The sequence below is a fragment of the Cucurbita maxima genome, unplaced genomic scaffold, assembly GCF_002738345.1.
Source record: "Cucurbita maxima cultivar Rimu unplaced genomic scaffold, Cmax_1.0 Cma_Scf00015, whole genome shotgun sequence".
Taxonomy (NCBI): Eukaryota; Viridiplantae; Streptophyta; class Magnoliopsida; order Cucurbitales; family Cucurbitaceae; genus Cucurbita; species Cucurbita maxima.
In genome coordinates, this window is record NW_019272031.1 from 4,777,655 (window position 1) to 4,802,992 (window position 25,338).

Consider the following 25,338-nt stretch of genomic DNA (forward strand, 5'->3'; position numbering starts at 1 on the left):
ACAAATATGATCTAAATCATACTTGATATTGTTGTTCTTTGGTTCAAATCAGTAGTTTTACAGTGGACATTGAGTAAGGTCACATAGGATGAAGTTGAAACAATGGAGTGAAGCAAGTTGAGTTGAGAGGTAGAAATTAAGCATATGTTATTGTAACGACCCTAGTTTTCTACTAATCTAGAGTCGCTAAAGTTGGTATCAGAGCCAAGCCAAACATAGGGTAGTGTGACAGTGAAGACGGTGGTCTCCAAGGAAGAGTATTGTGAGATACCTCAGCGGGTGGAAAGGGGAACGAAACATTCTTTATAAGGGTGTGGAAACATCTTCCTAACAAATGTGTTTTAAAACCGTGAAGCTGAGCTATGAAGTTAGAAATTAGAAATGAATTGAAATATTCAGTTAAGATCTTTACCCCCACCTTGTCCCCACTGGGCTTAAATGGAGGGTATCTGATACAAATTAAACCAGAGAAAATGTCTGAAAGAGCTCCTGCTCTACCAGCTACTTAATAGTAGTTTGTCTGTCCTGCGTGGGGCTGGGACCAAGAAAAGAATCTTCAGTACAAATCAGTTCATTTTCAGTGGCTCCCGAAAGAAGAGACTAACAAGAGGAGCAGGTAGCCCACTCTTTACAGAGATCTTGCAGTTTAACTTTCAAGGGTCCGGCGCTATCTCATCTTTTTGAATGCTTCAATGCTCAATCAGTTCAGCCAAAGACTTTGATCTTCATTTCATATTTTGCTGCCTTTTCACAGTGGATTCACTTAAAATTTTGTCCCAGTCAACTCACGATTTTAAATTATCACTATTAGAAAGAGATTTCCACCCCTTATAAAGAATGTTTCGTTCCCCTCTCTAACAAATGTGAGATTTCACAGGTAGCAATATTGAACTCAATTTTCAACCATTCAATTTAAATCGACAATCAATACTTACAAATACAATGTAGGTTTTGTAATCAATGTATAAATTGTATGAGTAAGTGGCAAGAACGGCGATGAACAAGTCTAGCCATGTCGTGAGCTCTATTCAAACTAATGAAAACAAGAATTCTACCATGACCAAATGCTAGCCCATCTTCAATCTATCACTGGTTTCTCCCTTGCTTGTTCTATTCCTTGCACAAATTGTAAGTAACTTCAGCCAATAGATGGAATAGACAACATGAATTACTGAAAAAACATATATAATAGACTCCTAATTTCATTGGCATAATCATTAGCTTATGCCAGCTCAGAACTATTGATGTATTAGGAATCACGAACCTCCACAATGGTATGATATTGTCTACTTTGAACATAAGCTCTCATGGCTTTTCCTCCAAAGGCCTCGTACCAATGGAGATAGTGTTCCTTATAAACCCATGATCTTCCGCTTCCGCTTAATTAACTCATGTAACTCATGTAAGACTATTCTCTCAATAATCCTCGACACAAATGTCCAATATTATTAATTTTTCTTACGTGCTTTAAGAAAACATCAATCATGAATGATGAGTACGGATGTTTTGGCGTTCTTTTAAATCTATAATATAGCTGACGCATGCATAAGCAAGCAAATGGTCTATAATTCAAGCAATGCAGCTGAACAAGTAAATATGTAAAATAATAAGCGTCTAGAAGATAAAATATTCCTTTCTCACCAGTTTAGCCCATCCCGGGGAAGATTGCGGCTGTAAAAAGGAAATTCAAATAGAAAAATTTTCTTGAACCACGAGGGAAGATTTGCGTATATTGCGGTAGGTAGTGGGATGAGGGCGCTGGAGTAGTAAGTAAAAAAGATAATTACTTTTACCATATAGATGTTAAATTAGTTGGTGTGTAAATAATTGATGAAAAAGTAAAAAGAACTCAACCTGGTCTTTCTTTTATACTGTACATATTCAGTCACATTTCCGAACTTCTTATCTGCTGATTCCTGTTAATACAAAACATACCAATAAGATGAAGTAAGATTTGCAGATAAATTGAAAGGGGGAGGAAAGCAAACCTCGAGGAGAGGGATCCCACTGACGAAGAGAAGCAACAATGTGAGGAAAATTGGCCCAAGTATCACAAGCCACTCAGCACCTTCCAGAACGGGTGTGGAAGCAACGAAGATTCCCCACCAAAGAAAGATCTGTTATCACCATTGATAAGAGTGTTCAGTTTAAAAGGATGAAAAAAGAAATAGTTATATGAACTCTTGTAACAGCCAAAACCACTACTAGCCGATATTGTCCTCTTTGAATTTTCCCTTTTAGGCTTCCTCTCAAAGTTTTAAAATACATCTACGAGGGAGAGATTTCCACACCCTTACAAGGAATACTTCGTTTCCCTCTCCAATCTAGTGGATCTCTTGAATGGTTAACAATTGAAATATATGCAACTCTGAGGGGAAGTACAAGTTTTCATCACTAAGTGTCAATATTTTAGCTTATCAAAGGTTTATATCTTTAACATTCTTTCCCTAGAGAAAAAATAAAGAAAAAGGCTATCCAAGAAAATATCCATTTCATTTGAATGTTTTAGAAAAACGAGCAAGCAACTACTCTTTGCGAAGGAGAACGCCACTCTTTAACTTGACCTAGCAGCTAGTAAGCAAGTCAATTAAGAGGAAGATTATAAAGTCGAGTGAGTGTTTGCTAATACTAGTCAAAGAGTCCTCAGTGCGGAGCAAGAAATTAAGATATAAATGGACGACTTAACTACTTGGAATATTGAACAAATATTTCTAAGTAAACAAGGAACATATGAACAAATACTTTTGGCAGTGACCTAACCTCACCAAAGTAATTAGGATGACGAGTGACCTTCCAAAGTCCAACATTGCACCACTTCCCCCGATTTTCTGGAGAGTTTTTAAATGTCAGCTTTTGTTGGTCAGCTGTAGCTTCGAATACAACACCCACTAACCACATAATCCACCCAATTACATCCGCAGCTTGGAGAGGTGGATTGTTATTGCTTCCATTGACCACTGTGACAGGTAAACTCACGGTCCAGACCCAAACAGCCTGAATTTATAAAAAGGTGAGCTAGATAGGATCGTATGAATAATAAAATAATAATCCAACCCACCTGAAATATCCAGAAAACTGCTAATTTTCCCAAATTACTACGCATTTCATCAAAACGCCGGTCCTCTCCCCATTGCAAAATCCTGAGGGGCACTTAAAGAAACATAAGAAACTACACAAAGCAATTGTTTTTAACTGCTGTGAACGTATCAATATACATTTCCTTTCTATTAACTAAAGTCTGTTCGTTTTTCTGTCAAAATGAAATGAAAGAACTTGTCTTAGGTAGATTGGACAAAATTTTATGATTTCCATGCAGTATAATTGATCATTTGTTTAATAGTTGAACTTTACTCGACCATCATTATAGCTAAAGGCGTAAGTTTCAGAAACTATCTCAGCCCATTTTCTAATTTCAAGAACCAAATCTCCTCTCCCTTCTTCAAATAGTGCCCCATATTTCACCGGTAATAATAATGAGAATCAGAGGAAGTAATGCTTGATTTCCATATATCCACACAAAATTACTAGTTTAGTTGGAGTTGGACTTCTTATATTAGTATAGTTATAATTTTGTAAATATGTTGATCGTGTTGTCCTTTATTGTCTTTTTATCTTCTCCTACTTTGGTTAACCTCGTAAGCTCGTATATACATCTTTTTAGTAAATGACAGAGCATTTTGATTGTCTAAAACCTTTAGCATTTACAGTTGTTTGTAAATAACTAGGCAACAAACATTATCGCACAAATGAAATGTGAATATGAATTGAAGAGCTATCTATGGTCAAACAGTTTTACATACCTCATTAGCAGGAAAAAACCAAGACGAAGACCCCATGCCACCACAAGAAAAGACAGAACAACCTGGAGAAATAGAACCATAAGTTCATTTGTGAGCAAACAGGTTTACACCAATGACTCGAGTAAAATGTTTCTATTACTGAACAACTTCTTTTTATAGTTTATCCAGTTTGGAGACAGCAAGAAGAGAACATGAAAAGCATGAGCAGCACAAAATACCAACAATGAAGTACGCGTAAAAGTAACTCCTAAAAAGTATCTTCAGTCACTTGGGAAATCAAAACTAAAAGTTTAATCCAAGCCATAGCTTTAGAAACCATGATTGGCATTTACTCCGTCGGGAATTGTGAACTCTCACATTGGATGGAGAGGGGAATGAAACATTCTTTATAAGGGTATGGAAACCTCTCTCTAGTAGACGCGTTTTAAAACCTTGAAGGGAAGCCCAGAAGAGAAAATCCAAAGAGGACAATATCTGCTAGCGGTGGGATTGAGCTGTTACAAATAGTATCAGAGTCAAGCACCGAGCGGTGTACTAGCAAGGACGCTGGGTCCCCAAGGTGTGGATTGTGAGATCCCACATTGGTTGGAGAGGGGAACGAAGAATTCCTTATAAGGGTGTGGAAACTTGTCCCTAGTAGAACGCATTTTAAAACTTTGAGAGTAAGTGCGGAAGGAAAAGCCCAAAGAGAACAATAAATGCCTGGCTAGGTTTAGAAACTTAGGAAAGTTGAAGTAATTGCAACGCAGATTGGATTGCAATAAAGCAAAACTTATTTACAGAATCAAACAGCATTCAATACCTGTCTAAAATGCCAGCTACCCTTAAGAACTAGAGTCAAAATAGCAATTATCACAAAATTTGTGCTGCCTGAAAATCAGAAACTTCACAAATTAGCATCAAAACCAAACAGTAGTACACAGCATATGAAACAAACAAAAAAAAAAAAAAATCATATGGCACTGCCGTCTCTCAGCACCTAAACGACCAACTTACTATGCAATTCTGAATCAATTTTTTGAAGTTTGTTCTATCCAAAACTTCAAATTTCTTCTGTACAGTCTCATTCCACTCATGATAACAAAAATTCAAAAAACTAAAACATAAAATAAATTACGTTTCCATCTTTGGAACTAATTCCAGCTATTTCCTTTCTCTTATTTGTCAGCAACACGAATCTAAATTCTTGACAAAAGGAGGAGAACGAAAGTAACTAACTACATACCAGCAAAATCAGTGACTTTGTCGAACTTGAGAAGAGCTGTGACTATAAAGAACAATAGTTGATATCCGATCTGGAAATCACACAATTAGAGTCAGAAAGTGAAGAAAGTTCCAAGATAGAGTTGGAAATTCAGAGAGCATGAAATCTTACAGTGACAATGGCAGTAAGCGCCAAGAAACGGGAGTCGAGCACAGTTGCCATGAAGCTGTCGACGGCGAACACTCAGAATTTCAGATTTTCATGTGGAATTAGATTCATGTTTGGTTAAACAAGAATTTAGCGACGGGAGAAGTCAAAATATTTTCTGGCCAGGATTCGAACAACACGACGGTTGTATTAACCAATCCTTTGTTTTGACATCTTCTCGCCGTCCCCGCCATTTCCCCTACTTTTCCTCTAAAGGTTCCTTGCTTCAATTCTCTTCTACACTAATTTTATTTATTTATTTATTATTTTTGCATAGTATTACTTAAATTTTAAAATATCTAATAAATAGTAACAAATATTATTTCAAATTAAAAATAAAATTAAATTTGATTCCAAGAATAAAGTAGAGAAAAAGCTATATTTAGTAAATAATAAAGTAAGTTGAGTAAATAGTATGTAAAGTAAAAAGATATATGGATAAAAGTATATATGATAAATAGTTATATATATATAGTAGATGATTATATCTCGTAAAACTATATAGAGTAAGTTAAACTATATATATATCTCCTCTGGCATAGTTTTGAAAATGTACTTTTTATATTGTCTTTATTCTCTCTTACGATATACAAGTCATTAATACAAAACTTTTAGCTAATATTCTCCTTGCATTTTCTTTCTTTGTGTTCATCTAGATCGAGTGTGTGCTGCGATCCTTCATCTAAGTCGGGTGGGTGTTGGCTAGTCTTCAGATCGGATCCCCCTAAAAACCATACGTGCAAGTCTCCCCACATGTGGCTCACGAAAACATAGATTTATATCTCAACCATTATTCATAGTATAATACTTTATATTCACGATTGGAACCTGTCAAATTTAGATTTCAAATGATGATTTGAATCTTTGAATCTTGGAACATTGAGCATCACGTTCACGTTCAGATCACAAAAGTTATATCAGAAAAGTAAAGAATATTGCTATAGTGAAAGGATCCCTGTTGTGTCCTCTATATTTCCATGAATACAAGGCAGAAAAAGGGGAAAGAATGGTGTGCTGTGTAGCTATATGCATCCAAGAACAGCTCAAGCAGCTGCAATGGAAGCCTCATCAATCTCAACTGCATACTCTAATGTTGCAAATGGAGGAATTGGAAAGCCAGTGCCTAAATCAGCACCTTTTTCTCCAAACCCCAAATCATAAGGAATTATAACTCTCCTCCTACCGCCTGGTTTCATGGATCTCACCACATATTCCAAACCTTCACACATTCCTTTGCAGTAAGGTCTTGAGCCCATCATCATAGCCAATGGCTTTGTCTCATTCACAAATGTATCTATAAATATGTCATTACTGCCTTGTATTTTCCCTTTGAGATCAATCACAACGAGGTCCCCGGACCTCGGTACGGTGCCATGACCGACCCTCGTCTCGTAGTACCTGTTTTGCATCATCAAAGTTTCTTAGATTTTATAGAACTAAGAGAGTGGGGAGTGTGGCCAAGTTAAGATGTTAGATGTGCACCTTATGCCATTTTGTAGGACTACTTCCTCTTCCTTTTCAACGTTTCTGCAGAATGGAATGCATCTTGTTATGGTAAAATAAAATACGAGAATCCGTTCATGTTCTACCTGTTGAGGATTATTGGGAGAGGAGTCCATATCGACTAATTAGAAGGGTTGATCATGGTTTATAAATAAGGAATACATCTCCGTTGGTATGAGGCCTTTTGGGGAAACAAAAAACAATGTCATGAGAGATTTGCTCAAAGTGGACAATATCATACCATTATGAAGAGTCGTGATTCTTAACATGTTATCTGAGTCATGCCCTTAACTTAGCCATGTCAATAGAATCCTCAAATGTCGAACAAATAAGTTGTGAGCCTCGAAGGTGTAGTCAAAAGTGACTCAAGTGTCAAACAAATGGTGTACTTTGTTCGAGAGCTCCAAAGAATGAATCGAGTCTTGACTAAGGGGAGGCTGTTCGATGGCACCAGGCCTCAGGGGAGGCTCTATGGTGTACTTTGTTCGAGGGGAGAACTGCTGAGGAGTCCCACGTTGACTAATTAAGGGGTTGATCATGAATTTATAAGTAAGGAATACATCTCCGAGACTTTTCGAGGAAATCAAAAGAAAAACCGTGAGAGTTTATGCTCAAAGTGGACAAGATCACACCTTTGTAGAGGTTTGTGGTTCCTAACACTACGTACTCCAATCAATTTTCATTAAATGCTATTCTGATGTCGGTTGGGAAGTAGAACAAATGTCAGGACGACATTCTCTTATTCACCGGAGCAACTTAACTGGTTTATGCTCATAACAATTCATAACAGGAAACTGACTTGTAATGATAAGGAAGTAACATGGTGGGAAGGGAAATGGATTGAGTACCTTTTATTTGCTTCTTCTTGGGAAACTATACCAACGGCGAGAAAAGCAGCACAGGCAAGGCCAGCGCTGAGTCCATATCGCCTTGTCAAGGTTGAAGCACCCCATTCTGTAGTTTCTACATGAGTGGCAGGCCTCTGCTGCTCCACCTTTGATGGGGCTGGCTTTAGTTGCTCCAATGAAGAAGTGCTCAGAGATGGAGATGGCGGCGGAGTTTGCTGTGGTTGAGAAGGTGGAGGCGTCTGTGAGGCAGCTAAGTGATAAGTTCCGGTAAGTGGGTGGGAGAGAAGTGCAGTTGATCCGAATAGAGAAGCCATGATCCAAACAGACAGAACAGCTGCAGAAAGATGCAACACAATATAAGATTTGGATGATAGTCCCTACCTTATCCATTTCTGTGATATTTACATGGTTCTCCTACTATTCATCCATTTTGAAACAAAATTTTATATTTTCAACTAAAACTCAATGAAATCAAATGATTGACATGTAACGATACAAATCCACCGCTAACAAATATTGTCCTCTTTGAATTTTCCCTTTCAGAATTTCCCTAAAACTTTTTGAAACACGTCTACTAGAGAGAGGTTTCCACACCCTTGTAAAAAATACTTCGTTCCACTCTCCAATTGACATGGGATCTCACAATCTACCCTCTCCAGGGCCCAGCGTCATCGCTGGCACATCGTCTGGTGTCCACCCCGCTTTGGAACTCAGCGTCCTCACTGGCACGCCGCCCCGTGTCTACCCCTTTTGGGGCTTAGCGTCCTCGCTAGCACATTGTCCAGTGTCTAGCTCTAATATCATTTGTAACAACTCAAACCTACCAATAGCAGATATTGTCCTCTTTGAGCTTTTCCTTTTGGATTTTCCCCCAAAGGGTTTAAAACGCATTTACTAGAGAGAGGTTTTCACATCCTTATAAAGAATGTTTCGTTCCCCTCTCTAATCGATATGGGATCTCACATAAACAACAAGATTAACATATCAGTAGCCTAAGATAAGTAAGCATAAATATTAAGCATATATACGAGCTTGGAGAGAGTTAACCAACCGATCACTCTAAACGCCTTGTTTCTCCATGCTCATTAATCCACCTGCAACTGTAGTAAAGACATAAACTGCTGCCACTAATCTTTTGTTTCATTTTTTACAACAAATATATGTCCTGACAATGGGCATCTCTAAGGACATTGAGAAGCCACAAAGTTGGAAAAGAATTACAGTCTCAAATGAAGTACATCTTTTTCTCATATATGTCCAATACAATCAATAAACATGCTGCCTTCTTTGATGGAAACTCGACAAGATTCCCGACTCGGTAGGCTAGTATACTTGTTTGCTTATCCTAATGGATCTTCAGCAACTTGCAATAATCGAGGCTTCGATCGACCACTACCTGCAGAAGCATTCCGTCTAGGTACTTGAGAACTCAACATTGGCTTCTGCAGTGGCTTTAGTGCAGCCATGATCTCGGCAAATGAAGGTCTTAATCTTGGATCTCTACAATTTAAAATGGATAAGATATCAGGTACTCATGTGTTACTGCACTATGAATGCATCTGTGCTAATATTTTCACACATAAAGCACAATTTTAACGAAAAGAACACATAGAAGGCAGATTAACCATGAGATTTCTAGGTCCTTTTCGTTTGATAAGATATCGCTTATGAACTTTATGTTCTGGGAGCTATTAATAAGCTGTAACGATGGTTGATCACATTAGAATGCAATTAGCTAACAAGAACAATGGTGATCTCATGAGTAAAAAATTTCATTGAACAGTCACATATAGAGTTAACAGGATCTAGATCAGCCGGCAAATGTTGCCCATTTTGGTCCGTTGGTCCGTTCAAATTACCGTCATCTTCACAATTTTAAAATGCGTCTTTTTAGGGAGAAGTTTCTACACCCTTATAAAAGTGTTTCGTTCCCTCTCCAACCGATATGGGATATCACAATCCACTCCCCTTGGGAGCCTAGTGTCATGGTCATGCTTGTCCAAGGCAGGTTGCCTATGGTTGCATGGCGGATGTCCCGGTCTTGCTTGTCCAGGACATGTTGTCCATGGTTACATGCCCGTTCTAAAAAATCCTTTTACATGCTCTCATCCTAGATAGGTTTTTACCATTTCACGTTGGGTCAATACGGGGGTGTATGACCATTCACCAAAACCATGTCTACACCCGCCAGAGCTAAAATACCCCAAAATGTACTGTAGGAAGTATGACTAGTTGTCACTTCTTCCTACCCTGAGTTATATGCTATTTAAGCTATGGTATTTCTTAATTTACTTATAGTCATGTAATGTTGTTTTCTTCAATTCTTCAAACTGTTTTCAAATGTCTTTCTCACACACATTTTCTAAACCTTTTCTCGCAACGTGACTCGAGGTCCGAATGTATGCCGACGTTGTTCGCGACGTCCGAGTTTCTCACGGCTGACTTGTTCGCTTGGTTAGAACAAGTGCCGCACAATCGCTATCCCGCTATTGCAAGAGTACGATTGTGACACCCAGCGTCCTCACTGGCACACCGCCCGGAACTTGGCTCTGATACTATTTGTACCCGTCCAGACACACCGCTAGCAGATATTGTCTGCTTTGGCCCGTTATGTATCGTCGTCAACCTCACGATTTTAAAACGTGTCTTTTAGGGAGAGGTTTCCACATCCTTATAAGAGTGTTTTGTTCCCCTCTTCAAACGACGTGGGATCTCACAGTAAAAGTTGAAGAGCTCCATTCCCTGCTTACTACCCCACCTCACAACCCACAAACTTAACCTTACACCCATATGTGCATGCTTAAAATTGGAATGAGGCAAAATAAGAGTCCATTTCAACTTTGAAGCAACATTACTTACGTTTGCCAGCATTTCCTAATAATGTCAGCAATGGCAGGATCTATATTGTCTGGGATGTCAAGACGACGATGCTGAAAGCCAACGGCGCCAACAACTTGCATCGGGTTCATTCCTCCCCATGGTTGTTTCATTGTAGAAAGTTCCCATAGTATGACTCCGTAACTATAAACGTCACACCTGAGCATAACATATAACCAAAATGATTAAGAATAAGAAGAGGACATCCAAATGGATTTCTTTTCAAATGACACAAACTTCATTAAATCTTTAACAGAAGTTCAAAATGAAGCCATGTGAAAATCTTACTTTTCATCTGAAGGTTCATTTCTCAACACTTCTGGAGCCATCCACTCAGCCTGAAGGATAACAACAAGAAAAATACATCTTTAAAACATGGTTGTGTTAGGAATCACGACTCTCCACAATGGTATGATATTGTCCACTTTGATCATAAGCTCTCATGGCTTTAATTTGGGCTTCCCCGAAAGGCCTCATTCCAATGGAGATGTATTCCTTTACTCATAAACCCATGATCATTCCCTAAATTAGCCAACGTGGGACTCACTCCCAACAATCCTCAATAAGTTTCACATCGTTGAAAACTTGTAATCAGGATTCCCCAGAGTTCTTTCTTGTAACAGTCCAAACTTACCGCTAGCAGATATTGTTCTCTTTGCTTTCCCTTTCAGGCTTCCCCTCAAGGTTTTTAAAACGTGTCTACTAGGGAGAGGTTTCCACACCCTTATAAAGAATGTTTTGTTCCCCTCTCTAACCGATGTGGGATCTCACAATCCATCCCTCTTCGGGGCCAGTGTTCTCACTGGCACTCATTCCTCTCTCCAATAGAGGTGGGATCTCAACGTTATTTTCTTTTATAAGAAACTTCAGCAAGTATATTGAAACAAAGAAAATTGCAGCTTAAGAAAGAAGTTTGCGTTCGGAAGAATAACGAAGTACAAGTAAATTACTTACCGTTCCCGCTGTTGACCTTGAAGAAAGAAACGTGCTGTGCTTCATTTTTGATAAACCAAAATCGCATACCTAAACGAAAATAATATAGTTAACAGAAGACTATGCCAGAAGTTTATAGCCAGCTTGACAAAAAACCGAGCAATGAAACAAGAACGCCACCTTCACAACCCGATTCCTATCAACAAGAAGATTTGGTGACTTCAAATCGCGATGTACAACAACAGGTGTGCAATTGTGCAAATAGTTCATTCCTCGAGCCTGAAAACTATGTCAATTATTAGGTCACTTAACAAAATCCCTGATTTTTATGGTCTGAAAATGAAACAGGAATTAACTATATAAACAAAACCGTACTGCATCAAGGGCCATTCTTAATCGCTTTTGCTCGTCTAATTGATTGTTGGGACGGTGTATTAACCTGTACAAGCTACCTCTGCAGTCAAAACACCATTAGACATGAATGAATAGTTTCCACTTTAAGAATTACAATGTTATTGTTGTTTAATAGGAATATGATGTGTTAGTAACATATGTTGGAGAGCTGATGTACCTGGGAAGAAATTCTGTAACGATAGAAAGATTGGGAGCACGTGTCACGGCTCCCATGAAGAGAACAACGTTTGGATGCCGAAGCCGTTTCATAATTCGTACCTTTTAGTAGAAATCACAGCCATAAGATACTGAAAAATATAACAATTCCTAGCTATATATACAATAATAACCACAAAGAAGGCAGACTTGAGAACATAACGTGTAACAACTCAAACCCACTGCTAGCAGATATTGTCCTCTTTCGGGCTTTTCCTCAAGGTTTTTAAAACGCGTCTGCTAGGGAGAGGTTTCCACACTCTAATAAAGAATGTTGCGTTCTTCTCCCCAACCGATGGGGAATCTCACAATCCACCCCCTTCGAAGCCCAGTGTCCTCGCTGACACTCGTTCTCTTCTCCAATCGATGTGGAACCCCCAATCTACCCCCCCTTCGGGCCCAGCGTCCTTGCTGGCATACCCCCTCATGTCCACCCCCTACAGGGCTCAGCCTCCTCACTGGCATATCGCCCGGTGTCTGGCTCTAATACCATTTGTAACAGCCCAATGTCCTCTTTAGGGAACCCTCAAGGTTTTTAAAATGTGTATGCTAGGGAGAGGTTTCCACACCCCTTATAAGGAATGTTTCTTTCCCCCCTCCAACCGACGTGGGATCTCACAATTCCCCACCTTGTTAGTGTTAAGAGGCAATAATTGCCACTTGGAAATGACAATACAAAGTTCTTTTCATACGCATGCACATCCCAAGTACTCCGCAATCGTTCTTCCTCTTTCTAGAATATAAAATGCATAGATAGATAAACTAACTGAATTCAGACATATGGGATTTACACTCTAGGACATTGCAAAAGTCTTGAAGTAAAAGTAGACGAGGCAGTACCTCACTTTTGAGATCTTCAAGAGATTCACCAGAAATATCCTGGTCTAGAAACCTCTTCACAGCTACCTCCTGCAAAACAGATGGTGGTTATACGGTCTACACCCGAACATGATTAAAAATTAACAAAGAACGGAATACACGAGCAGAGCCCTCCACATGGATGAGATTTATTATCAACAAGGTTGCATTTTTCAGTTTGTTTAAAAGAACTCACAGTTCCATGCCAATCTCCATGATAGACCTCCCCATAAGACCCTGCAGCACAAAGTACTTATAGCTGTCACAAAACTGAATTAAGTTCATATTGGACATGATCAAATTTTAGAAACTTCAATAGAATATCACAAGGTATGGATTAGTAGTTCGTACCAAGTCCAATACGCTCTCCCAAGGAGATATCTTCCCATGGGATCTCGCATTCTGCTACATCGTCAATGGTAATATCAGATTTTGTGCTTTCATTCCCTGCTGATCTATCAGATATTCGTTCACACTCTGAATTTTCTCCATAAGCGTCCTGCTCCCGATCTCCACTTCCATGCTGCAAATAAAGAGCGGCATCGGCCTCAACCTGCTCATATTGCTTGTTGACTGCTGCAGTTGTTGCAACCACTGCAGCAGCAGTGGCAGTGGCAGCAGCAGATACAGGAATTTCAAGATTTGTATCGGTACTCTTGGCTGCAGCTACGACCATTGATGATGCAACAACAGCTGCAGTAGCAGCTGCTGCTGCTGCCACAGGCCTATTTCTCCCGTACTTCACTGGAATTACCTCAAATGGTAAGGCTATAGGCTGTCCGGGTGCTTCTCTTGAATCATGAGAGAGGTTGCGTTCCAGAGGTTTAAGATGCTGTTGTTGGCCATGTGTAGGGCTTGCTTTATAATGTAGTCTGGGCTGAGGCAAGGGAGGCAAAAAATTAGCTGAATGAGAAGCTTTCTTATCTGCACTGTTGCAGAGACGAGACACCTTTCCACCTTGATCCTTGTCTTCAGTTGGCGGCTTAGACCCAACAATAACATCTATTTGGTCGGGATATACCCCGGTAAACAAGTTTGGGGGTGCAACTACACCACTTTCAAGCAACACATCATGAAGCTTCTGAGCCAATCGCGGATTCTCTTTGGCAGCATCAATCATGTATTGTGAAACATCCTTTACTTTCGTTCTGCGCACTGCAGGCGAGCTAACACCCTCAGTCCAAGAAGGCGATCTTACGTGCATGACAGGATAATTTGGTTTGCTAGCAAAATCGTGCGGTAGCCCCTTGTCAACATTGGGAGGATCATATTCCTTTGTGGTACCAAAATCTAGATTTTCCTCTAATGAACTGCCAACCCCACAGCTTGAAAAGCCTGTCTGAGAGGAACCAACATCTCTAGAAAGCAGACCGACTGAAAAAGCGGATTCATCATACTCTATAAGCGATCGAGCAACATCAGCCGGAATAAGTGTACCAGGATCTGCCATTAAATCCACAATGTACTCCCTGGAATTCAAAGGATCAGAATTTCAATACACGATCTCTGACTTTGAAGTTCCCAAATAAATAAGACAAGTAGCTCAATTCTCCAACCTCTGTTTGCAATATGATTCCCACTTCAATAACAAGAGAAATCAAGCAATTAATTAGTAATGCTAGAAGTGTGTATTTGGTTATTACGTCAACTCGTATGCAACACTCGTGTACTAGCACAACCTCAGGAGAATAGAGGCAAAAAAGAAAAACACAGTGACACGAAAACAAAAACAGATGATTTTTTTAAGAAAACCAGAAGCGCACAGACTCTACTGCAAGATGAAAATGCAATGGAATAGCAGCTACCTTCCATCATCAATCTTTACGAAGTTCATTGCTACATCATCAGAACCTGTGTACTGTGGTCCTTTCACCAACCTACAAGGGATGTCCACACCGTCTGCCAAAAGCTAGGTACACGTATAAATACAAGTCAGCGAAAGCAAGCCCCAAGTGGCCAGACAAAAATCTTCAATAGCTAAAGCTCAAAAGCAATCAATAATAACAATAGTAATAAATAAGGGGTGCAAGTACCTTGAATAGCAATGCACGATGACGAGCCATCCCAACTGTAAGGGAGCCCATGGGAAAAACCATACTACCAAGGGTTGCTTTCAAGCTGTAACTAAGATTTCTCCATTTTCTCAACATCTTTTCAGGATCCCCCACAGGTCCACCCATATGATCTGAAACTAAAACGGCAAGCTTCCGCACCAAATAACGATTTACAGAAATTGTAGATTCCGACCTCGTCTTGATGGCCATCTCCAATGCTGTCTGCCCTAGTTTCAATAAGTTTGCGTCAGCAGCTTTGTTGATCAGAACTGCTTCCCAAGTGACACTGTCAGACATTGGTTCTCTTTGAAGATCAACTAGGGAAGGCATTCTTTCTGAGGTGGACTCAGAAAAGACTCCATATAGGTCGTAAAAGCCATCCAAGATCTTGTCATCATAGCTAAGAGAATTGTAATTCTGCGAAGCACACGTAAAGCTACGATATGTGATGGCTTAGATAGGAATATATGTAGAACAAAGTAAAGCACACAATAAGGTATGTTATTGTAAACAATTTCGTACACTAACGATTGTACGTTTTGCTACGGCCAAAAAAAGGTTGGAAAAATAACAAAATGCCTTTTTATGACATAACAATTCAAATAAGTCTAGCACATTGAACATATTCTTCATTGTCTGTGTAATTGTCAAAAAATAAGATCAATTGAAGTTTCTCCCTTCAAACCCAGAAACTGTCCAACTAATCTCCTGCTAAAACGTGTAGGACAGAAGAAGATGGATCCTTGAGGCCACCACTCTATCAACATCCATTTAAGCCCTCTATAGCCAAGCCCTTTTCCCCAAGGATAAGAACTCTCAATCCACCGTATGATAAGCCTTCTGAGTTATCTTGAATAGCCACCCACTTTTCTTCAATCCTCCTTTTCCCACGAGTTCATGAGCAACAATACTGAATCCACAAACTATTATCCTCCAATGAATGTGTTTTTGTCAATCCCATACAATATAGTTCAAGCCCACCGCTAGCAGATATTATCCTTTTTGGGCTTTCCCTTCCAAGCTTCCCCTCAAAGTTTTAAAACGTGTCTGCTAGGTAGAGGTTTCCACACCCTTATAAATAATGCTTCATTCTGGTCTCCAGCCGGTGGAATCTCACAATCCACCCCTTTTTGAGGTCCAACGTCCTCACTGGCACTTGTTCCCCTCTCCAACCGATGTGAGATCTCACGATCCACCCCCCCTAAGGGCCTAGCGTCCTCACTGACACACCGTCCAGCAACTGGCGTTGATACCATTTGTAACAGTCCAAGCCCACCGCTAGCAAATATTGTACGTTTTGGTCCGTTACGCATTGCCGTCAGCCTCACGGTTTTAAAACGTGTCTGTTAGGGAGAGGTTTCCATACATTTATAAAGAATGATTCGTTCCTGTCTCCAACCGATGTGGGATCTCACAATCCACCCCTTTTGAGGCCCAGCGTCCTCGTTGACACTTGTTCCCCTCTCCAACCAATGTGAAATCTCACATAAACAAAGTTATGAGTCATTGATTTTAAGCATCTCAATTAACAACCAGAAAACTAATATTCAATATGGTCTTGTGTCTAAGAGATATTATAAAATTGAAGTCAATCAAAGGACAATTGCTTTGGAATTATGATATGAAAGTAAGAAGTATAGCAGGAGAACAGAATGTAGGAGTCAACTACATTAAATCAGCTCATGAACAGAGCAAACTTACCCAATATCTAAAGGCAATAACTTCAGCTGGAGTGTTAGCAGGATCACATGACCCCAAACTGATCTGCTTCACAGCCTCAATCTGAGCCGCCTCAGGATCCTCTCTGGCACTCATTTCCAAAGCAAGCTGTATCTGATTCTCTTCCTCTATATCATGATCCCTCGAATTACTCAACCTCCAATCACGCCTTGATGTATCCACTGCAGTCTCTCTGCTAGACACTGAAACAGATGGCTCCATTATCTCCCCTGCAGTAGGATCCGAAGATGATGTCGGGCTGGGGCAACGCCTATTTGTAACAGAGTTCAACCAGCCGGATATCCCCGAGAAGGGTTCATTCTCAGAATTAAAATAGGTCGGCCGAGAGCGAGATAGCAGCTTATCAGACGATGAAACCTCAATTAATTTACTGCGCCTTGATGAAGTAGACCCTTCGGCTGCATCATCTGACTGACCACTGGACATGATATGGAACTTCTTGAGAAGGTTCTTCATATTATCTTTACCACGTCAAAGAGGCGAATGCTAGTGTAACAATCCGGCCATAACCCTCTCCATTGCTTTAGAATTAGCATCAAACACCAATCTCAGGGTCACCACAAGAAGTCTTTGGAAGCTCAAATCAGTAAAGGAAAGCCCCTTGTGAGATCATCATGTCAAACCCAGAAAGCATAACGATTTCAAGCGCTTCAAAGCCAAACAGAGGAATTATCGACTGATCCAGCTGCTTGAATAGAACAACAACTCCCTACTTTAGATGAACAAACAAGACGCTCCAAACTCGAATTCAAAACTGAAACAGATACTACATCAAAGAACACATACACACACAACAGCAGCAATATAGATATCGAAATTTCAATAGTATTACTGCCAGATAACAGAATCAGAATGTGAGTAATGAATGAAAATCCCGACAAACATATCTTAATTCAGAGTGAAAAGGGTCATTAAAAAGAGGGAAAAGAGATTGAATAAAGGGCATGTGAAGGCACCATCGGAAACAAGCAAGTGGGTTAGAGTAGGACCTTAAGGATTTCGCGGCCCCAGAAAAAAGGCTCAGCTGCTGGGAATCACGACCCATCCCGATCTCTTCTTGGAGTCCAAAATCCCAATTGCGAAGCTCTGAGTTGGAAAATTATGGAGTCCACATCAATGGAATACAAAAGTGAACAAGTTGGGGAACCAGTCTGCTGAAATCCACTTTACACTGTTTCAAGCAAAAGGGGCATCAACCCTTCCAATCTTTTTTCAATCAGCGCGGCAAGAAACTGTTGGGATTGGACAGTGTTAACAGTTTAGCGCACCCTTTTAGCTCAACAGAGAGGAATAAAGAAGAAAGCAGTGGGTGTAGCAGGCTTAGCCAGTGGCAACACTATCACTCATTTTCCCTATTTAAACTGTGATTTGGCCTTTATTCTCTTTTGCCGTGTTCAGTTTATTCCCTCACTGTGTGACAGAATTAAGAAACGAACATTTACAAGTTGGGTTTCAATTCCATGTGGATATTTAATCGGTGGGTCTCCAAAAAGTTTCATTATCAAAATTTATGACGTTTTAATCATGAAAATGGTTGAGAATGATTGGAATGAGTGAATATGAGCTAATTTATAAAATAATCCTGCACTAATACATCTCTATTTGTAAGGTCTTTTGGCTCATGTCTTTTTAACTTAGTCATGTAAGAGGCAAATGATGTACTTTGTTCGAGCACTCCAAACAAGAAGTCGAGCCTTGATTAAATATGGAGAGACTGTAGAGCTTTAAAGGGGTAGTAAAAAATGACTGTTCGAGGATTCCAGAGAAGGAATCGAGTTTCGATTAAGTATGGAGAGACTGTTTGAGGGCTTTATCATAGGAGCCTCAAAGGCATAGTCAAAAGTGACTCGGCATGATTCGGGTTTCAGAGAATGACCCTCGAAAGTGTAGTCAAAAGTGACTCGAACTTCATAGAATTAGTTGAGTCTCGATTAAGGAGATGCGGCTGAAACCCTAAAAGGTGTAGTAAAAAAGTAGCATTATAGTTGGAATTGAGTGGATAGCCGGAGTAAAATAGATATCTCTAAAATATATATATATATATATATATATATATCAACCTACGCGCCTTTACATTTCGGAAACGATTTATACACGACTGCGGAGTGGGGAACACTTAACATATTTTTGCCTACATCAAAAAGGATCTCAGAGAGAAATTCTTTTAGGTAACCAATGAGACGCAGAGAAGCGCGTGTTAGTCAGCCGCGAAAACACAGCTGCACGTGCAACCCATTTACATAAATAAATAAATAAATAAATAAATAATAGAGACAAAACTCAAAAGGCGTATATCTTATCTTTACACAATGAATCCACTTTTTTAATTATATTTTAATAATTTTGTGGAAAAAAATCCACCGTACAACTTTTAAGTTAATTTTTTAATTCAAAAGTTAGCTTATGCAATTTGATTTCTTATAATATAAAATTAGTGGAAATTAACAAAATGAAGAAATTTTGAAAAGAATGGCGGGTTGGAGGTTGGAGCCTCTTTCAATGGCGGGATCGAGAGAGAGAGAGAGAGGAAGAGAGAGCAAGAAAACATAAAGAGGAAATTCAGATTAGACCAGACTTTGTAGCGAAGATGATTGGCCACCGAGAAAATCGCGAAAGAGGGAGAACGGAAAATGCTGGAATCGAGTGGCGGAGAGATGAATCAGTACCGTGTAAGGCTACTCCTGGTTTTATTCGGTGAGTGCGATTCTCGTGGTCGATGTTTGTCGTTGGTTTCACCGCCGCAGATTTTCTCTTAATTTCTCATTTAAACAATCGATTCTGGCCTCCGACCATATAACCACCTAATATTTGGCAATTCAGCGATTGTAACAATGTCAAACATTGCAGGATTAGGGCCTTGAATCCACTTGAATCTCTCAGGCAGACTGCGTTACCATGGGTCGCGCCAATAAGGTTAGCTGGAGCTTCTTCCTCATCTTCCCTTTCCTGTTTCAAACCTGCTGAGTATTTTTAGTCTCAATTTGATTTCCGTCTCTTTAATCATGTGTTTTTATTACTAGAATTGGATTTCTAGTTCTACTAATCCAGTTCAGTTATTCTTCATGTAAATTATTTGGCTTGTTTTACTGCTTTCTTGCATCCAATATATGATCAACCGAGTTTTCAAGAACAACCATTTGGTTATGTATTACTATGCTTTCATGTTTCTGTAATATTACACTATGAGCCAGTTCTTTATTTATGTTCAATTCTGGGATTCTGGGTATTACAGTTATCAAATGAAGATTTTTCTGTCCATTTAGCTTATTTGACTACTCACCATGTAGATGATGTTAAACCCACAAGCCCCTATTCCTTTTCGTTTCATTTTCTGGTCTGGGTTCTTTTGACGGGAAAAATGCCGCTTATATAGTTACTCATAATAATAATTTATTATACCGTTTCAAATGATACAAATTCAGGAGAAGTAATCACTGATTCATAGTATTTCAATGTTAACCATGCACGCACATATGGCAAATGCGATAGGATTAGGCAGATGTTCTATGAGAGTAATCGAGTCGTGTAAAAGCTAATTCGAACACTCATAATTATTAAAAAGTATATATATTTTAAACAAGCACAGGCACGGTTTTTGTCCATTCTTTGCTTTTTGCCATTGAAGATTATACTGAAATGAAAAAAAGGAGATCACAGTAGTATGTATTATAAGGCAACCCAAAGATGAGCATGTGAAAATCGTAGGTTACATTGTGTTTTTTCTTTTATGGTTGAAATAAAACTTTAATTCAACACTTAAATTCTTTCGCCGTTACTGGGATATCTTCCACCCTCCGTACGATGTTAGTGTGGAATCCTATTTGCATATTATGATTTTGCGTTGGACATCAAACAAACAAGGACAAAAAAAAAAAAAAAAAAAAATGTAAAGATGAAATAAAAGAGAACTTTTTAGGCATTCATGTCTCTTTTCCAGTTTTAGTTTTTCCCTGCTGCTGACAATGGTTCTGCAGGGCGAGAAGCACTCAGAATTTTTCACAGAGTATGGAGAAGGAAGCCGATACGATATTCAGGAAGTGATTGGGAAAGGAAGCTACGGAATTGTTGGTTCTGCAATTGACACCCAAACTGGTGAAAGGGTTGCTATCAAGAAAATTCATGATGTTTTTGAGCATGTATCTGATGCCATACGCATCCTAAGAGAAATTAAGCTCCTCCGGATGCTCCATCATCCGAACATTGTAGAGATAAAACATATCATGCTTCCTCCCTCACAGCGAGAATTTAAAGATATTTATCTTGTTTTTGAGTTGATGAAGACTGATCTTCACCACGTAATTAAGGAAAATAATGATCTTTCTGCCAAGCAGCATAAATTTTTCTTGTACCAGCTTCTTAGTGGCCTAAAATATATACATGCCGGTTGGTGCTCTTACTGATTCAATTGGCTTTGTCACCTCAAATTATTCTTAACTAAGCCATTACCTGTATTATTATCATGCAGCAAATGTTCTTCATCGAGATTTGAAGCCAAAAAACATACTTGCTAATACTGACTGCAAACTGAAGATATGTGATTTTGGACTAGCTCGAGTATCTTTCAGTGATGCGCCATCTACTATTTTCTGGACAGTAAGGTTTTCTTCCTTCCTTTCTTTGGTTATGAAAATCATGACATTCAACTCATTTGTCAAGTTCATTTTTTCCTTGGGTTTATTCTCGACTTCTGTGAAGGATTATGTTGCAACTCGTTGGTATCGGGCTCCCGAACTCTGTGGATCATTTTTCTCGAGAGTAAGCAACTTTACATCTTCAAGAGATCACATTTAATTATTCAATTACCAGTTGTTGAGTGGTTGAGTACGGAATCCTTAAAGCTTAGGAGTATTTGATTCTCGAGATTACATAGACGTGCAAAATATTTTTCTGATGTACTAATTCAAATGATTCCAAAATTATTGTATTGCTCATTTTTATACACACCTACATTTATTATATTATCCTTGTATCCTCCTTCAATATCCCATTAAAACATGTGACCATAGTAGTACTTTGAGAGGGCATTGTAATTAGATTATTTCCTAAATGCCCATTGCAAGAAGAACGTGGGCAAATCTTTCTAGGGTAGAATTAAAATGACTGCTATGTGATATGTCAAATTTTGACGGATTAATTTTATTTTATTTTCTCAGTATACCCCTGCTATAGATATTTGGAGTATCGGATGCATATTTGCAGAAATGCTTTCGGGAAAACCTTTGTTTCCTGGAAAAAATGTGGCTCACCAGTTAGATTTAATTACCGATCTGTTTGGAACTCCTGATGCTGAATCCGTAGCGAAGGTTGGTTGACTCAGTTATTTATTTGTCTTATTGGGGTTATGAGATAAACTGACAATTATTATACCAGTTTACGAATTTCAGTAGTTTCAAAGCATGAAACATATGAATAATTCACGATTTTAGGTTCATGCATCAAAGTTATGTTAGAAGCATCATTCAAATTTACTCACCTCTGAAACCTTCTCTTTTGCACCCTTTTGTATTTTTAATCTATTTCAAGATTAGGAATGAAAAGGCAAGAAGGTACCTGGGAAACATGCGTAAGAAAACACCAGTTCCATTCTCACGAAAGTTTCCTAATGCTGACCCATTGGCACTTCGTTTACTGGAACGCCTCCTGGCATTTGATCCCAAACATCGTCTAACTGCTGCAGAGGTACGTGGAATCTGCCGACCAATTTTATTTCCCTTGTAAAATCCTTTTAAAAATCTTGGTAATTATGTATATCTGCGTGTACTGAATCCAATTTCAGGCACTTACGGATTCTTACTTCAATGATATAAAGAAAGCAGAAATTGAACCTTCTATTCAACCAATTTCAAAGCTTGAGTTTGACTTTGAGAGAAAGAGATTAACAAAAGATGATGTTAGAGAGTTAATTTATGCAGAGGTATGTAGCCTAGCAACTTGAAACGTGCTGTTTTAACAGTAATTTATATTAAGTATTTTATATATATATATATATATATATATAAGAAGAGTTTTTACCTTCACGATGAAAATCTGAAATTTTGATTGATGAAGTTTTTGTCTAAGTTTTGGAGATGAAGGTTGCCCGCCAAAATTATGGGCGATCAAATTTAATTAAGAATGTACTGAATTTCTTGTATGAAGTCTACAGATTTTAGAGTATCATCCCGAAATGTGTCAGGAGGGCCTACACGATGGAGGTCAATCTACCTTTATCTATCCAAGGTAGTGGCTCTACAATTGAATATTAACATCTTTTAGAGTTCAATTAGTTATGGAATGGGCCTATGTCATAAAGTAAACAATCTTTCTTTTGCATATTGATTTTCTATCAATCTAGTCCACATTACATGTTATGATGATACAAATGGTTGATCCAAGATAAAAGTAATATTTGCTTGATTCATCAGTTAATTATCCATTTCTTCCTCTTGCACATATCAGTGGCGTTGATCGATTTAAACTTCAGTTTGCGCATCTGGAAGAGAACTTCAGCAAAGGTCAAAGAAGTGCTCCACTTCAAAGGCAGAACGTTTCCTTACCTCGGTAATAATTCGAATAGAAATTTGGTTGTTCTCTTCAAGTCAATGATACAATTTTAAGAAGCCACATGATCAAATAACTAATAAGCATTGTCTACATCCTTTTCCTCTGTTCTCCATCTGGACAAAGGATTGACGATCTGTGGCAGTATATTATAATTTTAAGATCTTGTGTCGAGAAATATGGTATCAGAATGATAATTTATTTCCTGTACGAGGGTAAGTTATGAAATTCTGTACCTATTCTCAGAAGATTGATTTGTACGCATTGATTTGCAGTAAATACTTCATTTCCATCTAAATTTATAATATATCATATTTTCAGGGAGCGGGTTACTCCACCCGAGCACAAGAACGCTGAGCATAACAATGATTTTGGAAGGTAGGTTTTCACTTCTTCTTTGCTATGGCTTCCAAAATTGTTTCTGGAAATATAAACTCAAATGCACAAAATGAACGCAGGGGGGAAGAGAAGAGTGCCCACCTCTTCAAAAGTGCTAGCATTAGTGCATCGAGGTGTGTAGGGGTAATACCGAAGGAGAAGTCTGAGGTAATAAATAGTATCCCTATTCCTTGTTCCTTCGTATGAATCACTTATCTTGCTAGAATTTTGATGCATTGGATGTGATCGGCTCAAAGTTTAAAACAGATACGAGGATATGTTATATTTAGACATCTCGGCCACATATTCAAATCATTTTAGCATCTTGGATATTTTGAATTTTGGATGCCAATGATAAACTCTTAGCTGGCGTGTGTATATATATATATATGGTTCTGCGATCATATGTCCTATCAGAGATAAAAGAGAGATACATGTGAAATCTGTCTTTTATATTTCTAAGCCTTTTTTGCATAGATGTAGAGCTTAAGTCACTTAGCTCATGAGATAGAATTGTTTAGGATAGGGTTAAGAAATCAAGACTAAATTTGTTATGTTAGTATGCTTATAGAAAGAAAATAAGTTCAGATTTTCTAATAATATAAGCTCCATAAATCCAATTTACATGAACCCTAGTTATAATAATTTTTACAATTCATCAACTTACATATAAGACTCTTGTTACATGCCTGATTTTGTACCAATTCAATCTTTTGTATAGTTCAAGTAGAGATGAAACCAATGAATACTTCTCAATTTCAAGCTTCATAAACCAACTTACTAAAACTATGACTCAAATCTCTCTTGAAGAATGAAAGTGAAAATGAAAAGCAAGTTCTGAAAGGAAACGTACATCAGTACCAAAGTTATCTCTTTTGATGCAACTTTTATGCATTTCTAAATCTTCACAGGAGGAAGAAACGAGTTCTGAGGTCAAAAGTGAAGCAGTTGATGAATCGACTCAAAAGATTGCAGTCCTTCAGAGGTGACTTCATGTTGATATATTTAGCTGCTAAAGACAGGAGTCAGAAGGTGAGATCTGGTCACCATTTCCCTGGGAGAAAAAGTGCTCGATGAGGCAAATTTCACTTTGGTCCCTTGTGTTTAATGAACGAACAATAAGTATGATTTTGTCCCTCATCTTTGAATTATTGAAATATAGAGGAAATATACCCCTTTTCTTGTAAATAATATGCAAAAGTTGTTCCATCCAAGTACAAGTACTTTCTGAATTTTAGTTTGCCAAATATTTTGAAATGTTGAAAGAAAATATGTGTTAATGCACCCTAACACTCATTTTAGAAAGGGAACTAGATTTTTTCTTATTATCTGAGTATTTAGACCGGTCTATTTCATTAAATTGATGGGATAACACTATTTTGATTGTCATAAAATTTATAACGAGAAGTTTGAACATCTCTTTTCTCATATGCTCCAAAGCTACTATGCATGGAAATCATCTATCTTCTCGAGAGTCTCTTTACACATTTTCCGAAGTATTTTTAAATTGTTTTCAAACGAAAAAGTTTGAAAGAGCATCATTAGGACATTAGCTCAACGATAATTTTATTATTTAACCAATAAGTCAAAAGTTTGAATACTACTCCAAAAATGGTTAAACTAAAAATAAAATAAAACTCTTGGGAGAAGAAATTGCCCCAAGAAATTGCCAAGAATTTTCTGCTACCCACCCTATTACTTGCTTTCCAACAGTTTGAGATCGTCAGCATAGAAAAAAAAATGCTCCATATATATATACATATATATATTTACAGTCGAACAAGGTG

At 38.4% G+C, this 25,338-nt stretch overlaps 4 protein-coding genes across 7 annotated transcripts; 1 reads left to right on the forward strand and 3 right to left on the reverse strand.

The window, feature by feature from the left end:
* Window positions 1–873: 873 nt before the first annotated feature.
* LOC111490337 lies at window positions 874–5,418 on the reverse strand. 2 transcript variants are annotated; one of them, XM_023138918.1, is made up of 10 exons: window positions 5,176–5,418; window positions 5,026–5,095; window positions 4,603–4,670; window positions 3,801–3,862; window positions 3,059–3,140; window positions 2,761–2,994; window positions 1,989–2,117; window positions 1,855–1,916; window positions 1,642–1,758; window positions 874–1,110 (listed from the first exon to the last, which is right to left on the reverse strand). In XM_023138918.1, coding segments are annotated over exons 1-10 (876 nt in total). In that variant the 5' UTR covers window positions 5,227–5,418; the 3' UTR covers window positions 874–1,109. The 2 variants fall into 2 exon arrangements, with proteins under 2 accessions (XP_022994686.1, XP_022994685.1); XM_023138917.1 differs by having other exon boundaries at window positions 874–1,116.
* Window positions 5,419–6,127: 709 nt separating this feature from the next.
* Window positions 6,128–10,513, reverse strand: LOC111490355 (peptidyl-prolyl cis-trans isomerase FKBP17-2, chloroplastic-like). Of its 2 annotated transcripts, none has more exons than XM_023138938.1 (4): window positions 10,422–10,513; window positions 7,563–7,896; window positions 6,694–6,738; window positions 6,128–6,609 (listed from the first exon to the last, which is right to left on the reverse strand). In XM_023138938.1, the coding sequence occupies exons 2-4, from the start codon at window positions 7,874–7,876 to the stop codon at window positions 6,255–6,257; spliced, it is 714 nt and encodes a 237-aa protein (XP_022994706.1). In that variant the 5' UTR covers window positions 7,877–7,896; window positions 10,422–10,513; the 3' UTR covers window positions 6,128–6,254. The 2 variants fall into 2 exon arrangements, with proteins under 2 accessions (XP_022994706.1, XP_022994707.1); XM_023138939.1 differs by lacking the exon at window positions 10,422–10,513 and adding an exon at window positions 8,614–8,690 and having other exon boundaries at window positions 6,131–6,609.
* On the reverse strand, window positions 8,669–17,962 carry LOC111490353 (probable serine/threonine-protein kinase SIS8). 2 transcript variants are annotated; one of them, XM_023138936.1, is made up of 14 exons: window positions 17,623–17,962; window positions 16,595–17,318; window positions 14,873–15,310; window positions 14,645–14,748; window positions 13,191–14,308; window positions 13,036–13,076; window positions 12,822–12,890; window positions 11,944–12,044; window positions 11,748–11,826; window positions 11,553–11,651; window positions 11,394–11,462; window positions 10,728–10,777; window positions 10,422–10,598; window positions 8,669–9,062 (listed from the first exon to the last, which is right to left on the reverse strand). In XM_023138936.1, exons 2-14 carry the CDS (start codon window positions 17,087–17,089, stop codon window positions 8,903–8,905), a joined length of 3,000 nt encoding a protein of 999 aa, XP_022994704.1. In that variant the 5' UTR covers window positions 17,090–17,318; window positions 17,623–17,962; the 3' UTR covers window positions 8,669–8,902. The 2 variants fall into 2 exon arrangements, 1 of the variants encoding a protein (XP_022994704.1); XR_002719553.1 differs by lacking the exons at window positions 8,669–9,062; window positions 10,422–10,598 and having other exon boundaries at window positions 10,741–10,777; window positions 11,553–11,658.
* Window positions 17,963–19,079: 1,117 nt separating this feature from the next.
* On the forward strand, window positions 19,080–24,856 carry LOC111490354 (mitogen-activated protein kinase 9-like). Its single transcript, XM_023138937.1, has 13 exons — window positions 19,080–19,327; window positions 19,481–19,546; window positions 20,608–21,016; window positions 21,099–21,226; window positions 21,329–21,388; window positions 21,787–21,936; window positions 22,157–22,312; window positions 22,410–22,547; window positions 22,779–22,852; window positions 23,072–23,173; window positions 23,495–23,551; window positions 23,632–23,719; window positions 24,463–24,856. The coding sequence occupies exons 2-13, from the start codon at window positions 19,529–19,531 to the stop codon at window positions 24,538–24,540; spliced, it is 1,458 nt and encodes a 485-aa protein (XP_022994705.1). The 5' UTR covers window positions 19,080–19,327; window positions 19,481–19,528; the 3' UTR covers window positions 24,541–24,856.
* Window positions 24,857–25,338: the final 482 nt, after the last annotated feature.